This window comes from Lithobates pipiens, unplaced genomic scaffold, assembly GCF_037356315.1.
Source record: "Lithobates pipiens isolate NorthernLeopardFrog02 unplaced genomic scaffold, aLitPip1_a1.2 Scaffold_3, whole genome shotgun sequence".
In the NCBI taxonomy this organism is placed as follows: Eukaryota; Metazoa; Chordata; class Amphibia; order Anura; family Ranidae; genus Lithobates; species Lithobates pipiens.
In genome coordinates, this window is record NW_027507790.1 from 117965603 (window position 1) to 117984510 (window position 18908).

An 18908-nucleotide genomic window follows, 5' to 3' on the forward strand; every position below is an offset into this window, starting at 1 on the left:
TGCTCTCCAGTTCCAGCACATCCTTCTTGAGGACTGGTGCCCAGAACTGGACAGAATACTCCAGATGCGGCCAAACCAGAGTCTTGTAGAGTGGGAGAATTATTTTATCTCTGGAGTAAACTCCCTTTTAAATGCATGCTTTGCTTGCAGCAGCTTGGCTTTGCATGCCATTGCTGAGCCTGTCATCTACTAGTGAGTAACTTTCGTTGTATTTTTAGCACCCAAATGCATTACCTTACATTTTTCCAACGATAAACCTCATTTGTCATGTAGTTGCCCAACCCAATGTTTTACTTAGGTCTTCTAGTAAGGTTTTCACATTCTACGCCAAAGTTATTACCCTGATTAACTTGGTATCATCCACAAATATTGAGCAGTTTATACCATCCTCTATATGGTTTATAGACAAATTAAACAGGATTGGTCCCAGGTAGGATTGCACAAATACCCCTGTAAGACCAAGTACCGATACTTCTCTTCAATAAAGCAGCTCAAAACTGCAGGAGCGAGGGGAGGAGGAGCGGCCGTCAGCTGCTTTATTGAAAGGCTATACAGGGGGATTGGTGCTTGTAACTGCCCCCACACCGATCATCTGTGAGCAAGGCAGCCATCAGACATTTTAGGGCCCCTTACACAACTTTAGGTCTGCCCCCCCCCCCCCCCCAGGCCTGACCACAAACATTCCTCAAGGCCCGCCCCCTAGCTGTCCCACCGAATCCACCCAATGGCCATCCCACCAAGTCCTTCAGTGCACCCACATTTATTTTAATAGCCTTACAACCCAATATATCCTGCATCCCATGTCCTATTCCTCCTCCACTCCCATATCCTCCATCCCATGTGCTCCTCTTCTGCTTACAGTCCTATCTCCCCCATCCCATGTCCTCCTCCTCCAGTCCCATGTCCTCTTCCTTCTCCAGTCCCATCTCCTCCATCCCATGTCCTCCTCCTCCAGTCCCATCTTCTTCATCCTATGTTCTCTTCCTTCTCCATGCCCATTTCCTCCATCCCAAGTGCTCCTGCTGCTCCAGTTCCATCTCCTCCATCCCTCTCCTGCTGCAGTACCATCTTCACCATCCCATGTCCTTCTCCTCCATCCCATGTAATCCTTCTCTAGTCTCACCTCCTCTCTGTCGGTCCTCTCTCGCAGTCTCCTCCCTCTGTGCCCTCAGTACAGCCCATATCCAGTCCAGTGTAATCCCTCCAGTATGTAGAGGAGTGTGGAGGGTATGACAGTGGCAGAATGTGGAAGGATTGATGTTGGACAGATAAGGGTCAGAGTGATGTCCGTCAGCTGGATGTATGCAGTGGTCTGGAGGTGATGTTTTCTGGGGGGGGGGGGCTTATTATATATATATATATATATATATATATATATATATATATATAAAATTGGTCATTAATATATACAATACTGTACATAATACAAAATTGGTACTGATAATATCCTCCCATTATAAGATGTAAATATATATCTCTATAATCCAGCCTCTGTTCACGTCCAGATGATTTGAAATTGATGACAACTTAATTAACCCTTGGGTCTAAGCTCTGAGTCTGTACAATCAGAAGTGTAAACTCACCACATAAACACTAGGGGGGGTACATGAGTGGTCATAAATGACATTCACATTATCTGGACAGAGTGATTGGGGGATGTTTATATAGACAGACACTGCTGCTGTCTCCACAGTTGCAAGTGTACCTCCCTTCCACTTACCCTGGGCCCTCAGTCTGTCCCTGGTCAGAATTCATTCATTGCGGAACTGTCCTCAGAGTATAAGTGGGGAAGCTGCCCAGAGAGGTGGTCCCCGCTCAGGCCCCTGGATGCTTGGGCCCCTCTACAGGTGTATGGGCTGTACCCCCTTGATGGCCGCCCTGTCTGTGAGGCTGCCTGCCCCCCCCCCCCCCCCGCTACACAGAGGATGCCGGGCACGATACAACAGGTATCCAGTCAAGCATCAGAGCATTTGCACAAGTACAGATACTCGTACAAATGCTTGGCATCAGTGTAACCCTAGTCCCAGGACCACCATTTACGCTAACCCATACAAGTACATTGACAGTCTTGTGTATATTTCCTCTTATTAATAAAAAGGTATCCACACTAGTGTTCCTTTAAGTGCATGCAGTAACATTCACTCAATCAGGTGTTAGAGGGGCTGAAATTTTTCTTGGAGTCAAGACACAGAACAGAGAACCCAAAATTACCAAATGGCTCTTTCGGGGGTAGAGTTATCAAAAAGGTGAGGAACCTGGGGAGAGCAGGAGGCACATACTAGTAGACCAAGGGTGAAGCACCTGCAGAAAGGTTGGCCATTGGAATAAATTTACATGCATGTGCGCACATATATTACACGGATAATCTCCTCTCCAAACACAGCGTTGGGGCCTTTTTATGCCTCAAAACACGTTTTTTAAAAAAAGGTTAACATTAAACAGTTTTAAGTGTCACTAAAGCCACAACAGTAAAATCAGCCTGTATATGCAGTAAAGCATGCTCGTTATATTCACTCTAAGGGGTTAATCCTCTGCATTGTGTAAAAAGGCTGATCTTGTATGCACAGATCCACCCTTCCCTGCACTGCCCCCCTGGACAAGTCCAGATAAGACAGAGCCTTTGGAGTCAGTCCGCACATGCTCAGTTTGGTGTGTATTGCTAGAGAGTTTTTTTTTTTTCCTTGGGAGAGTGCAGCACTGTCCAGGCAGAGGGTCAGGAGCCCTGCAGCCTCAACTCAGGGCAGTGTGACAACTCCTCCTACAAGCTTCACCAGGAACTGATAGAAATCACAAGACTGCTATATACTGCTGATGAGAAAAGGTATTTAGCCATTTATATTTACTAAAATAATTGCATTTCCATGTTCTGTGTAAGGTGGGAGACCAGATATAACAAATACAGGGTCCTGGATTTAGTAAAACTTTAAAGCCATAAATATATGTTGTATACCCTATAACAGCAATAACAGACTAGGTGCACTGTCCCTTTAAGACTTCCCAAACAGCATATAACAAATAAAAGTGACCTCATGCAATGATACAAGTGCTCTAACATAGTGCAATAAAATAATTATGAGTAGTCTTAATAAGTGAACGACAATTGCCAGCAATCCTTGAAGCAGACCCAGTGCTCCATCACAACAGATAAAAACCCCATCTGCTTATCGCAAAGATTGACCCCAGGGGTTACGAGGTCAACAGTACCCTGGTTAACTTTGCAGCAAGAACTATCAGATCATCAGCTCCCCAGTTTCAAACCCAAGAAGTGTGGATTCAATATTCGATATTAAATGCCCTAAGGCCTAATGGCTCCAGAAGGATTTCAATCAACATAAGCAAGACTGGAGAATCTATAGTGCATTAGCCTTTAAAGTGTTTTTATAGAAAAAAAAAAAAAACCCACACACCTTCAATTATGCAGCTCCCCCCCACAGCCCCCACCCCCCCTCCCCAAACTTACCCGAGCCCGATCGCGATCCAGTGATGTGCACAAGAACTGAGGCTCTCCCAGGTCTCTACCTCCCCACTCACTCCTGCTGCAGTCAATCACAGCCAGCGAGGAGGGAGGAGGGCTGGGAAGTGAGCATATACAAGTGCCCCCTTAGCAAGTGGCTTGTTATGGGGGCACTTGGAGAAGAGAAGGAGACCGGAGTGCCAGCAGGGGATCCGAGAAGAGAACTGAGGCTCCTCTATACAAAACCAAAACGCTCAGAGTAGGTAAGTATAACAACATGTTTTTTAAAAATGTACCTTCAATATCACTTTAAGATTGAATTCCTAGAAAGTGCAGCCACTTTGTAAAAGTGAAGGCACACTAGGAGTCAAGGCCAATTAAGTGTAGGACACCTTCTGGACCTACCTTTGCTATTTATATGCGACTAGTTTAATGCTCTGCCAGAGAGACATTCTGTGATCTGAGAGGAGAGAAGCACACAGAGCAGCTATGCCTGCCCCTCCCCCTATGCTTCCCATTTACCTTTGTGTTTGGAGAACAACTTTACAGAATACCAAGACTTCCATGATTGGGCTGGAGGAGAGGAGGGCATAGCAGCTGCAGTGACTCTATTGTTGAAGATGCAGAGAACAGAAGGGTCAGCAGAAATACAGCAATAGCCATCATCCAGGCCTTCTATAAACAACTAATAGTTATTATAATAAAAGAGAAGTCCAGAACAGGTTAAAAAACTTTCCCTGTGACACTGCGCTATCCAAAAAAGAAAGAAAGCTGCTAACACAATCACAAGGATAAAACAGTGAATAATAAAACAAATACCAAACCAAAGTGTAGCGCTTAACAAAGTTATGAATAATCTAGTTAGTGCATCATCATACAGTTTAACCAAAACACCTTAAGTGTGACAATTCTTGAAAACTTGCATAGAAATAAAAAATACACTTCCAAAAGAATATAAATGAATTAAAAGTCTCTATGTGAGGAGTTGATCCAGTCCAAACGTGAAATACAGGTCACCATCCACCTTCTTAAATGAGACTAGCATGCAGACACCCTGTGATGTTCCCGTCACCTTTAGAATTAAAGGCTTACCGGATAGTATGGATCCAAACGAATCTATATTCGAAGGATCATACAAGCTTATGACTTAGAAGCCGAAATTTGCAGGTGTAGATTTTCAAGGAAGTATCAACTCAGACTCCTCATAAAGTTGTCCCAACTAGTTGTTAAATCCACATCAGTATACTCCGGCTCAAAATGTTGAACTCATACAAAGGAAAATAAGGAGCCACAATAGTGTAAATCCGTTTAAAAGGAAAAAATTTAATAAAAAAGTAATGAACTCACATGTAACCAAAGAAATCAAGCGCTTAATCCATAAAAACAGTGCTACAGCAGTAGTCCCGACGCGTTTCGTCCTCTACAGACGTCATCTGGGGTAGCACTACACTGTAGCATCATCACTTATATAGCAAACAGTCAATTTGGGCGAGAATTCCATCTGCCTGTGTCACCGCGTGTCATTTCCGGTTTAAGATGGCGCCCGGCGTGCGTTCCACGCCTCATTACAATGTTACAGCATGTATCAGCAGACAGACCATGCCCAAACATGTATAAAATAAACCAATAAATGAAAGCTAGGTTGGCCCAAACATTAGAAACATACCCAACGTAAAAATTAGCCAGACGTTGTGATTTATTCCACTCTGTAATACCGTTAGTAGTGTTTCCGGGTCATGATTAAACACATAAGGGGCATGGGTATGGATCCAATCATTATCATACCCAGCCACCTATGCCGACGAAACCACACCCACCACAGGGAGGCACCAACACAGTGGGCGTGTCGTACATGGAGAGCACTGATGCCTCCGTCAAGCGGCGATGGAACGCACCGTGTACCGGAAGCACCAGCACCACACGCACGTCCGACGCAAGGGGCGGCGTAAGAGGAAATACGTCACAACCCATCGGAGAGCGTCGAACATCGGAAGTGACGTAAACGGAAGGTACATCACATCCGGCCAGGATGTATCCGACAACAGGAAGTGATGTAATGAAAATACATCATCTCCGGTGTCTAGTGGGACATATGTAAACATACGCCGGACCATACATCCTAGAGGGGCTGTACATTTAAGTACACCCATACTAATAAGTATGGGGTGGGAACGGTTATGTATATGTAATGAAAAGATGTTTTTAAAACAATCATTATACAAAGTATATATCAGCACCGACACAACGCATGCCCGGACGTGCATTGTGACAGGTTAAACTTGTCCTTGGGCTTTTTTATTTAATTTTTTACATAGGAGTGGAATTCAGCTTTAAATTATATTCACAAGGGACATGAATATACAGCTTGTAACAAAGAATGCCACTCAATCGAGCATGCACGCTGTACCAGACAGCATAGCATTTAAGCATTTAAAAACAGTTACCCTATGTTATGGGTTATAGGCAATATCTACAATGCCTTGAAAAAGTATTTGTACCGCTTGAAATTTGCCACGCGTCATGTTACAACCAAAAATTAAAAATGTATTTTATTGGGATTTTATATCACGGACCAACACAAAGTGGCACATAATTGTGAAGTGGAAGGAAAAAATGATAAATGGTTTTCAAAACTTTTTACAAATAAAATGTGTGAAAAGTGTGGCGTGCATTTGTGTTCAGCCCCCTTTACTCCGATATCCAACTAAAATCTAGTCTAATCTTTTTTTTTTTTTTTTTTTTTAACCTGCTGTCCGTGTTCCTGCTAGGGAGATTTGCACTTAGCATTCATCCTGGTGACCACTGTATCTGGTACAGAAAGCGATGTTTATTCCAACATCAAAGGCTCCATTTCTAAAAACATTCATTCACACAGCTGCCATGAAAAGCCCTCTAAATATGTCCAAAATGTTTTCCTACCATCAGGGTGGATTGGATTTAAATCAAGGCGATTTAAATCACTAGTAAAAAGGCTTGTTTTGAATCATCATTTTTATAGAGCAACTGTCATCTGTCCCGGAGTGGCTCCTCCTCTGACCTGCTGTTGACTCACCGAAAGTCCCATTTACTTTAATGGGGTGGCTGCTGTGACACAACAAGGGGAGGGACATGGCAGCAGGTGAGTGGATGCCCACTAACAGGTGCTGCCATGATGGATCTGAAATGGCAGGTGCTCTTTAAAATGTAAGGACTCAATCTCACTGGTAGTTAGAATCTTCAATATTTGGAATAATAAGATGTTAGGTTAGCAAATATTCCCAAACTGGGTCTCTTATGGTCTGCTGCCATTTTGCTCCTCAGTGGAGGAATAAAGCACTTAAAGATGTGTGCAGAAAGATCACAAGGTTTATAAGTTGCTTAGGAGGATTCCCTTTCCTTTTTACTGCTTGCCCTTCCTCCTCACACTGGTACAGTTTTCTCTTCAATCATACAGTTTGTAGTGTACAAAGATTTGCAAAACAATGGGCTAAAGGAATGTTCCTGAACATTGTTTTATCTTCAAACTGAAAATGTGTGAATGCATCAATGCAGTGCATGTTATCTCAGCTTGCATTCATTGAATGAGTTTCCAAAAAATGTAAATATTGCAGGATATACAGCCTCATGCTAAATAAACTAAATTAATGTATCTTAAATAGAAAACTATCTTTAGATAGATTTAATTCAGAAGCATCTTATCAAAATAAATTTGATTAAAAAAAATTAAAAAAAATCAAACTGTTGGAACCTTAGCCCATCCTAAGCACCATCTGATGGTAACAACCGCCGCTCTGGGCCCGCATGGGCCATCCGACCACTCTACCCCTCCCCGCTGTGTCTCTCTATTCCCTTCCTCCATTCACTTCTCTTGCCCTTTCTTTCTAGACTTCTCTTCTCTTTAATACAGAAAATCCAGTAAGATAGAACAAGACCCCTAAGGGAGGTCTCCAAGATTGCTGTCAATGAAATGACAACGGACAATAGCTCTTCTTCCTCTCTGGACAGTCTGCTTGTGCATATTAAGACCCTTTTACTTCAGGTAAAAACTATAACACTGTATTTGATAAGATTTGTTTTGACCCTGGAACTCACAGAGTTTTGTTTTGCATACCATCGCTGTAATGTCACCATATAATTCGCCATGTTGCATTCGTAAGACTAAAATTGAACTCTATTGTTCTTTTTTTATATTCTAATTTTTCAATAAAAACAACGGTTTGAAAAGGAAAAAAAAAATAAAAAATTAAAACCAAAATCTGATTTTTTTTAAATAATCAATTTGTATCCAGCCTGCCTACTATGATCCTCAGCCCCATCTGGTGCCCACATCTTCAAGAACTATATCAATATAAACCTTGTGGCCACAAAGTGGAGCTGAGGAGCAAATGAAAATGAAGCTATTAGACACATTACGAGGATTATTCAGGATGGCTGAGAATGCTCAAAGATTCACACAACACATTTTTTATTATGAAAGAGCTCCTTGTTGTCATAAAACAGTAAGTGAGGGAAAAATCTTCCAGTAGGGAAGCCTAGTCTTAGGACAACTGCCCGAGGGAGATATCCACTTGCTTTGGAGATGTTTATTTTTTACTTCCTGCTGTGTCTTTGGGACAGAAAGCAAAGGAAAAGTTGCCTGAGGGGACACAGACTGGACAGGGGTCTTCATCCCTCCCTACTCTTGCCAAAAAAAAGAAGATTGGGGGGGGTTCAGCATATGCTTTAAGTTTGCTATTAGACAGACCGAAAGTGACAAAAAAAAAATGTTTACTATATAGTTCAGCTATATTTCACAAATCTCATTCAAATCTTCTCTTCTACTTCCCTTATACCAGTCAGGATTAGACATTGTACAATAAATTCTCAGCATTTCCTGATAGAGGAATGACACTTCTCTCCAATTACCTGAAGCAATATTCTGCCTACAAAGGGATATTGTGATCTAATTAGGATCCACTTGTCATAACAGACAACTGCCATTGCAGGTCTCTGGGGTACACTCGAGTATGCAGAACTGCATGAGGTATGCGGTATGGCTTTTGATCCAAGTTAATTTATAGATTCTTCATCAGTTCTCAGATTACCCTTTGCATCATTTATTTCCCTCTGGGATTTCTGCTGCTTTCTCGTTGTTGTCATTTTGTTCGTAAGCAAAAGGTGCAAACGATCATTGGTAGTAGTTGGCTTGCTGTTTGTGTCTTAAAATGGGCCCATGCATTATTCATTCCCCCATTGAAAAAAATAATAAAGCCAATGCACGAAGGTCTCTACTACCTAGATTTTGTAATGCAAACCTACATGTTCATGTTACAAAGATTTACTTGAAAAGAAATACCCTTGTAGTCACACTAGATTCCTAATGTGAACCTATTGTGCCTATGACTTTCCCTGAGAGCGTGAAAAGCCAAAAAGTGGTGGTCAGCGTCCAAATTTTCACAAGCCACGCAAAGCGGTCAGCTACTTTTGATGTGCCATGACTCGACATCAGACAGGTGGTCAAAAGAGGAGCTTGGACATCCTCTGAATGCATCTCTAATTCCAGCTCTTTTTTTGGGGCTTCAATGTGCTGCAGGGAGGGAATGACCAGGCCCGCAGCTCACTTTAGTACAAAAAAAAAAAAAAAAAAAAAGAAGAAGTTCAGCTTAAGGATGAACAATAGCAGTGTTCCAGTCGTTTTTTAAGTTCATAATATAAATAATAATAAAGTGTAGCTGTTGACTTAACAGGCACTCACCTTTCCCACGGTTCAACAATGCGGCCACCCAAAGCCTCGCTCCTCTCCCTCTCCTCGGCATTGCAAGTGTGGACACCCCACTGTAACAGTGTGCAGCTTCACAGCCGGGCGCACGCATGAGTTGTGCTGCGCCTTCTCAGTGGCCAGGCAATCTACTGGGACCTGCGACGTGTCCCAGAAGATTGCAGGGAGGGGGAAGAGGAGTCACCGCCACAAGAGTGGAAGTGGGATCTGGGTACCTGTCAAAACTAGGTAACCCCCCCCCCCCTCAAAAAAAAAAAAAAAAAAGAAAAGAAAAATAAATAATGACATGCCAAATGTGGTGCTTAAAGCAGAAGTTCCACTTTTGGGTAGAACTCCACTTTAAAGTGATTGTAATAAAAAGAAAAAAAAAAAAACGAACATGTTCCCCCACTCGCCGACTGCTGGCCGTCCTATGATGTCCTGGGCTTTCAGTGGTGGTATCTGAATGAGCCTGCAGCTACAGGCATCAGATATCAATCTTTTCCCCTTGTGATTCTCTTCACCATAAGAACAATCATAGCAGCCATTCAGCTGCTTGATCATTCTTACACGTCCTTTCAAAGGGTACATTGTTTACATACTCAAGGATGATAAGGAACCCTAGAAGTAGTATTTATTGATGGTAATTAGCCTTGAGGGGGTATTCATGGAAATGGTGGCTTTTCGATTTAAAGCGGAGGTTTGCACAAACCCCCCCCCCCCCCCCTCACATTTGGCACCTTTCAGGGGGGAGGGGGGGTGCAGATACCTGTATAATACAGGTATCTACACCCACTTCTGGGAATAGACTCCTGTGGGAGTCACACCCCTTCGCGTCACACCCCCCCCCCCCCCCCCCATGTGTTCTGGGAAACACACAGGTCCCAGAACACATCGGGGACCAGTGAGGACGCAAAGCGTGACTCACGCTTGCGCATTAGGGAACCGGGTAGTGAGGCCGCATGCTTCACTTCCTGATTCTCTCAGAGAATGGCAGCGTAGGCAGCTGAGAAAAGAGCGATTGCTCGGCTTCGGCTGCCGACTTTGCAGGCACCCTGGACAGGTAAATGTCCATTTATGGTAAGCAGCTGCAGTATTTGTTAGGGATGCACCAAAATTTCAGCCGCCGAAACATATCGGCTGAAAATGCCCCTTTTGGCAAATTGCCGAAAGGAAAAAACAGCCGATGATTGAGCAGAAAATGGGGCGGGGCCTGGGTGGGGGCGGGGCTATTGAAATTAAAGCTGTGATGTTCCCGGCGCTCTATTAAACCAGACGGCGGAGGCGGCTCTCCTCTTTGCTGCATCGCTGGCTGCACAGGGGACAACGCACTTATCTCTTTTATCATGTCGCCAGTCTCTGACCACCTCCAGAACCCTGTCCCCAGTCTCTGACCACCTCCAGAACCCTGTCCCCAGTCTCTGACCACCTCCAGAACCCTGTCCCCAGTCTCTGACCACCTCCAGAACCCTGTCCCCAGTCTCTGACCACCTCCTGAACCCTGTCCCCAGTCTCTGACCACCTCCTGAACCCTGTCCCCAGTCTCTGACCACCTCCTGAACCCTGTCCCCAGTCTCTGACCACCTCCTGAACCATGTCCCCAGTCTCTGACCACCTCCCGAACCATGTCCCCAGTCTCTGACCACCTCCCGAACCATGTCCCCAGTCTCTGACCACCTCCCGAACCATGTCCCCAGTCTCTGACCACCTCCTGAACCATGTCCCCAGTCTCTGACCACCTCCTGAACCATGTCCCCAGTCTCTGACCACCTCCTGAACCATGTCCCCAGTCTCTGACCACCTCCTGAACCATGTCCCCAGTCTCTGACCACCTCCTGAACCATGTCCCCAGTCTCTGACCACCTCCTGAACCATGTCCCCAGTCTCTGACCACCTCCTGAACCATGTCCCCAGTCTCTGACCACCTCCTGAACCATGTCCCCAGTCTCTGACCACCTCCTGAACCATGTCCCCAGTCTCTGACCACCTCCTGAACCATGTCCCCAGTCTCTGACCACCTCCTGAACCATGTCCCCAGTCTCTGACCACCTCCTGAACCATGTCCCCAGTCTCTGACCACCTCCTGAACCATGTCCCCAGTCTCTGACCACCTCCTGAACCATGTCCCCAGTCTCTGACCACCTCCTAAACCATGTCCCCAGTCTCTGACCACCTCCTAAACCATGTCCCCAGTCTCTGACCACCTCTTGTATAAAAATATTTTTTAATATCATTTTCGGTATCGGTGCTGTTTCGGTATCGGTTTCGGTTTTCGGCCTAGTGTATTTTTCATTTTCGGTATCGGTTTCGGCAAAAAAAAAAAAAAAAAACCCATTCGATGCATCCCTAGTATTTGTAGCTGCTGGCTTTTCATTATTTTTTTTGGTGGACCTTCGCTTTAACAATGAGATCAGAGTATTTTGGGTTAACCTAGCAGAACCCCCCCAGTGTACTAGCATTTCAGGGGGGGGGCAATTCAAGCTGGCAGTCAGTCTTCATTCTCCATGAAGGAACTGGGTTCTCTGAAGGCTACTATTGGTTGTCGTATTTACTTGTTGGATTTTGTCATCTGCTGCAAGTATCTTATGGACTTTGTTCTGTCTGAAGTGTCAATAAATGCAACTCTCTGGAAGAAACGGGCTGCGGTGGGAAATTACTCAAATTATAATAACTAAATAATTACCCACTCACACGACTACATCACTACAAGCGGCAGAAGTAAACAAAGCCGGGGGACTTGGCAGGAAATCACGGCTGGATCGTGATTTTTTGGGATCTCAGCCTTTCCTGCCTAGGAAAGATGTGGGGTCTTAATGACAGTTTGTGGCTGTTAAGCCAGAAGTGGTCTGTGGGAAACAGACTGCGAGCCTGGGAACAGGTTTAAAATAGTAAAACAGTCCAGCTGGGACTGGAAAGGTTTGGCAAGGTTTGTCAGGCTGAGAGGGGACAGGGCCTTGTGTTTAATAACCACAAGGTGGAAAACTTGGTTGTACAGTATTGACAAGCTGCTATAAAGAGTCTGGCGCTACCATATGAAAGATGCAACTTTCCTATAGGACTATGACCAATGTAAAGATGCTAAGTTTGTTGGTCAATCTATTTTACCCCGAGATAGAAATGAGGTTCATTTACACTTGTGGTTGAGGGAAAAAGGGGGGGGGGGGGGTTATAAAACGCACGGTGGGGCTGTGTTTTTACCAGCCTCCCAACTGCTCTCCCTTAAGTTGCAAAGGCAGTGGAGGGAGGAGTGAAAATACTCAATACTGCCCAACAAACACCATTCAACTGACTGGGGTCACTGGCCACTGACTGGCCATTCAACTGACTGGGGACACCTTGCAATTGCGTGAATAGATGTGGTTGCAGCATGCTGGTGCATAGCGTAAGGGGGTAAACAGGCTGAAGCGTGATCCAAACTCAGCCCACGACTATTAGCTGGAAGGCAATAGTCTGCTCTCATGTGGGAATGGGCTGTGCAAGACCACTTTTACACCACAGAGTCAATGGGAAGCCAAAATCCTTGCCACATACCTGTGCTGCAATAGAAATTCATCCTTTAGGATATGTCTGCAGCTTTAACCACTTAAGGACCGCCTCACTCCGATATACAGCAGCAGAATGGCACGGCTGGGCACAAGTACATACAGGTTTTTTTTTAACTGTTTAAATCAATGAGTTTATTTCCACTTTAAGAGCTCAGCCGTGGGTCGCGCACTGGCGGCGGCGCACTCTCGACCCGGTCCTGAGCTCCGTGACCGTACCCTCGGGACCTGCAGACCCAATCGGGTCACAGAGCTGAGGAACGGGGAGAAGTAAACAAACCTCTCCCCATGCTTCCTAGTGAGCTTGTCACTGATAGTCGTTCCCCATCATAGGGAATGACGATCAGTGGTGTCACAGGCCAAGCCACGCCCCCCCACAGTAAGAAACACACATTAGGTCACACTTAACCCCTACACTGCCCCCTAGTGTTAACCCCTTCACTGCCAGTGACATTTTTAATTGCACTGAGCACGATAGTCTATTTTTCTGCAGATATTAAGCCATTTATGTAGTGTCTTTACTTACCCTGCAATCATTGTGCATGTCCTTTTTAGGTTCTGATACTGTAATAATTCAATACAGCCCTCATAACAGAATTTTTTGATCAGTATGTGAGCTCCCCTGCACAATGGAAGTCATTTTTTTTTTTTCAATTAGTTGTAAATGGGGAAATGCTAGAAAATGTTTAATGGGCCAGTGGATGCAGCCAATCCGCTGTAGCCGCTAATCAATATATTTCAACAACTTGCACACATCCAGCAGTGATCACTGTGGGTTATTGCCAGTCTGGCAGATTGTTACAGCGGCCGCCAACCTGCCATTGAAATATACAGGACTTGTCAGCCCAGATAGCAGCTCACAAATGACTGAAATAGCTGCAGGAATCAGTTGCACCCTAAAGTGCCCCCCCCCCCCCCAACATTGTACTTCAGAAAAACAGGGCCAGATCCATCGCATAAGAGGAAAACAAAATATGCAAACAGTGATTTTTTTTTTCATTAGTGTAGTGTTCTGCATGCTCTTCATTGACATAACTTGCTATATGCCATGCACATTGCGTACATTCACTTCATATGGTACTTTACTAGCAGTATAGGGCAAACCAAGAAACAACCATGTTCTATTTTTCCAACAACAAGAACATTTTGGCTAGCAAGGCTCTTGAAGTCAACTGGAAGCTCTCCCCTGAAGTTCCACTTTAGAACTAGCGCGTTAACATGGCTTACAGCTTACAGGCATAAAGAGAACATTTATACTATATCTGTTATATCTGAGCAGTCTGTACTAGGGGTGTACTAGTAAGCAAAAAAAAAAAAGAAGTTAAAATCGGGACAACCCTAGTCCGTACTTCCAGTGTTGTATTACAGGGCTACTCTGATAGTTCTATCTACCAGCTAAAAGCTGACTGAACCTTTTTCGGCTTTTTCAACTGCTTTACAGACCAAGCCCACACATGTGGGATCAAAAGCCACTACGATTGCAGAGAATAATTCATTGAAACTAATGGACAGAACATAATGTTGGAAAATGCCAACATCGACCAAGCAGAAATTTTTAATGTCTAGTGTGCCATCTGTGATAAGGGTAGTGGTAGACACATCACTCATCTTGTCACTACAATACAAGAAGCATAAAAGACTTCAGGAGATTGCAAAAATGGCGGCATTAATCTGCCGAGATGTCATTAAAAAAATCCAACTCATCTACGCACAAGCTACAACTTTTTTTTGTAGCTTTGGATAGAGCATGGAAGGGTAAGAATGCTTAAAGTTCCATGATTTTCTCCTTCTCCATTCTTCTGTTACAAGCATAATAACTTCTGACAATTTCTCCAGCAATTGATAAGCAGCCTAAATTTTGGGGTGGTTGCTATAAATATATTAGCAGAGAGCTGGTCTATTCACAGCACAGCAAGTCTCTGCCTATGTGGAGGGGGTGCCTTTCCTCCAATCAGCTGTCTCACAGTGTATGGCAACATTTAAACACCAACAGGTGAATCAGGAAGAGAAAATTCTAACAGGACGTGCACTTCCTAAAGAGTAAATAAAGCTGAAGACAGCAGATATACATGTAAAACCTTTGTAGGAAGATTTTTTTCATCCCTGTGTATCATATGAGGAGGTTATTCACTTCACTGGGTATAATAGGTGAGGGTTTGCATCAACTTTAATGCATTAAGATAAAAAAAAAACCTTCTGTGGGCAGCAGCCTACCTCATGCCCCCCAATACTTACCTGAGCCCATCTCAATCCAGCGATGCTGCAGGAGAGACTCGGCTGGCCGGTACTCTCCCTCATTGGCTGAGACAGCAGCGTGGCACCATCAGCTCCCACTGCTGTCAAAGTCAGTTAGCCAACGAGAGCGCGCGAGAGATGGGGGCTGAACCACGGCTCCGTGTCTGAATGGAAACGCAGAGCTGTGGCTCAGCTGCCCCCATAACAAGCTGCTTGCTGTGGGGGCAATAGGCAGGAGGGAGAGGACAGGAGCACCAGCAAGGGACTGAGAAAAGGAGTATCTGGGCTGTTCTGTGCAAAACCACTCCACGGAGCAGGTAAGTATTACATGTTTGTTATTATAAATTAAACTGAGTTTAGCAATAATCAAATGCAGAGGCAATTATTTAATATAAAGAGTAGATACATTTATACAGTCTTACAGATACAACCAGCCCTTCGAGGGCAACCATAACACTGATGTGGACTGTAATGAAATGAAGTTGGACACCCCTAATTTACAACTGTGATGATATGTTGACCCATAAATGCCAAAACAACGTGAGATTACATGGTGTGACCAACAATTTTCTCATGGATCCAATACACTAAAATGGAGCTGACTTTTGAAGTGAACAAGAACAATCAAAGTTTATCTTTAAAACCTGGGCAGTGCTGTGGGAAGGCAAAATCTGGACAGTATCGGTGCTTCTCGGGTAGGGACTCTTTCAATCCCCCCACATTATGGAATTATGGAAAATTAAGCTGGATGACAAACACTTATTTAAATTAATATGATCCTCTTGTAAAAAACGGCAATAGTCCATCCATTGACATCTTTTAATTTAATTAAAATACCTTTTTAGTAAGACATACTTTATATAAACATAACACCACAAGATGCCCATCGTGGCTCCTAGGCTCTATGGAATGGAATTCGGTCAGTCAATACACAAGCTGATCATTATTTACTTTCTACTGTTAATAAAAAGCATTTCATCCAGCAATGCCCTATGCTCTTTGAATGATCCATGCTGCAATCTTAGTTACAATCAAAAAGCTACATCAGTTTTGAACTTTGGAACAGTTGTTTGTCTTGATAAATCAAAGGTCACATTAGTAGCTGAAAGAAAGAAAAAAGTGTAATAAACGTACCGACAACAGAAGCTCCTCTTTCTGCAAAGGCCAGGGCATACGCTTTTCCCAATCCTGAAATACAACACATTGGATTGAATAAAAAAATAAAATAAAAAGTCTACACGATTAATGTCATTAAACATCATTTGACATATACACATACATATCTCTATCCATCCATCCACACGCACAGCTTATAGAATCAACCAAAATCATATATGCGATTTAAATAAATAATCAATATTTGTATTAAAGTGCCCGTGCTTCAAACAATTAAGTGTTCAGTGCATAAGAAATAAGGTGCTCAATGCCAATGCTTCTTTCATACCTCTATTAACTCCAGCTCCTTGCTTATCCAAAAATAAAAATGTTATGCTCTGTACTCCACACTCAGATCCTCCACACCACAGAACTCACCAGATTTCCATGATCCCCTAATTTGCAGTGCGACATGAAATCATCCAGAACCACCTCCAGTCCTCTGACACTTTTCTCATGCCCCAAACGTCAGAGAAGAAAGAACACTTCCATAGTGTTAAACCATTTATTGGTAGTTAATATATACAGGGACCAGCTCCACTCTCAGCGTGCCAGTCTGAGTCTCAATGTCTGACCTTACCTCCAGGTGTAAAACATCACTTCCGAGTTAATGCGAGGGATGAAGTCTATATCGCTATTTAGTCCAGTGTCAATGTGACTAGGGTGATTATGCATTTAATTTCATTCTGTGACACTTGTTTTCTTTTATCCTGATCTCGCCAGTGTCAACTCAACTTTATCACATAGAACACCAATTCTCCTGCATTTTTGTTGCAATACTCTTAAAGAGTTTAGATCCGCTAGGTTTGAAATTTTCAATGTTATTACGTTTGCTGATGCGTTTACTTAACTGTCTAGTAGTTATATCCCTATGTACTGGAAGCCACATGGACACTCCAGTGCGTAGGTCACAAGGGTACTTTGACAAGAGTTGAACAATTTCACACGCCCCACTGGTCAAGTTGGATTGAAGGGGACTTCTTTACGCTCTTTATTTTTACTTGTTCAACATGCTATGCATCTTTTACATCGATGCATGAATCCTTTTGTATCCAAAAAGCATTTTTTTTATTTTACCACCACCTTTCTCAGTGCTCTGGCCCTTCTCTAGATGATTGGATGTTGCATGTTCTGTGGCAGAGCACCCTGGTAAGAATACATTGACGAGATGCCATAGGTGCTACCTCTAGACCACCCTTTTACCTCATTACAGGCCCATCACCAACCAAAAGCAGGGAACAGGTCTGACAGAAAAAGCAGAAGAACTGATTACTCGCCACCGTGCCATACTTATCTGGCAGCAATCTGCAAAATCACAAAGCACAAGAAGGTATGTAGGTGTCAACTACACTAAGAGGTATATTTATAAAGCAGCAACTGGCATTCACCAACCATTCACTGCAGGTGAATCCTTGTATCATGGGCTTAAAATAAAAAGAATTCACCTGTTTTGGAAATCTGGCAAATGCCACATTCACCAAACACCCAAGTCAAAAGTATTGGGACACCTGCTTTTACACGCATATGAACTTTAATGGCATCCCAGTCATAGTCCGTAGGGTTGAATATTGAGCTGGCCCTCCCTTTGCAGCTATAACAGCTTCAACTCTTCTGGGAAGGCTAACCCAAGGTTTAGGATAGTGTCTATGGAAAGGTTTGACCATTCTTCCAGAAGCGTATTTGTGAGGTCAGGCACCAATGTTGGAGGAGACAGCTTGGCTCACAGTCTCTTCTCTAATTCATCCCAAAGGTGTTCTATCAGGTTGAGGTCAGGTCTATGTGCAGGCCAGTCAAATACTTCCACCCCAAACTCGTTCATCCATGTCTTTATGGACCTTGCTTTGATTATGGTGCAGGGTTGTTTTTCAGGAATTCATAAGGAGTCATCATATCAAGACTTGACAGTTTCATGCTCCCAACTTTGTGGGAACAGTTTGGGGATGTCCCCTTCCTGTTCCAGCAAGAAAAACATTTTCTAATGGGAACACTAGTTTTGGTGACAAGCAGGGATTTCCTCACTTTGGAGGGATTGCCCCTCACTTCCTATTTTGGCTGCGGGACAGGAAGTGAAGTAAATCTCCTCAATGAGACAAATATATGGAAGAAACTGACAGGGCTTATAATTCTCCGCTACTTTATCCAAAATGCATTTAGTTCTAAGTGGTTCTAAAAGGCAGAAAGTTTTTTTTACCTGAATGCATATAAAAAAAAAAAAAAAAAAAACTATCTGAGTGCAGCTCCCACCCCAGCCCCCCTTATACTTACCTGAGCCCCATCTCAATCCAGAGATGTGCACAAGAGCAGGGGCTCTCCTGGGTCTCTCGCCTCACTGGGTCACACAGATTCATTGGCTATGATTGACAGCAGCAGAAGCCATTGAGCCAATGAGGGAAAACAGGGAGTGAGGAGGGGCCGAGCCACACTGTGTGTGTGTGAATGGACAATGTCCATTCACAGGAGCACGGCTTGAGGTGGAGCCAGAACCGATGGCGGAGGACCCAAAAAGAAGAGGATCAGGGCTGCAAAAGGAAAGTATGACGACACGTTTTCTTTTTTTAAAATAAACTACAACCTTTAAAATCACTTTAACTACTTGCCGACTGCTGTCAGCACATATATGTCAGCAGAATGGCATGGCTGGGCAAAGTAACGTACCCGTACGTTACTTTGAATTTCCCCGTCATTCACGCGTGCCTGCCACGAGCTCCGTGACTGCCCGCGGGATCCAAGTACTCAGTACCAAGTAAACAGCATCTCCCCATTCTGCCTAGTGACAGGACATCGATTGTCTGCTACCCCTCATTGG

General features: G+C 43.9%; 1 protein-coding gene across 2 annotated transcripts in view; it reads right to left on the reverse strand.

Annotated features, from left to right (window-relative positions):
• The window catches only part of HSD17B4 (hydroxysteroid 17-beta dehydrogenase 4), a 429215-nt gene that overhangs the window by 388603 nt on the left and 21704 nt on the right, over positions 1 to 18908 (reverse strand). For both annotated transcript variants that reach the window (XM_077462215.1, XM_077462216.1), the window contains exon 2: positions 16082 to 16135. In XM_077462215.1, coding sequence (XP_077318341.1) covers positions 16082 to 16135 — 54 coding nt within the window. The remainder of the gene's footprint in view (positions 1 to 16081; positions 16136 to 18908) is intronic.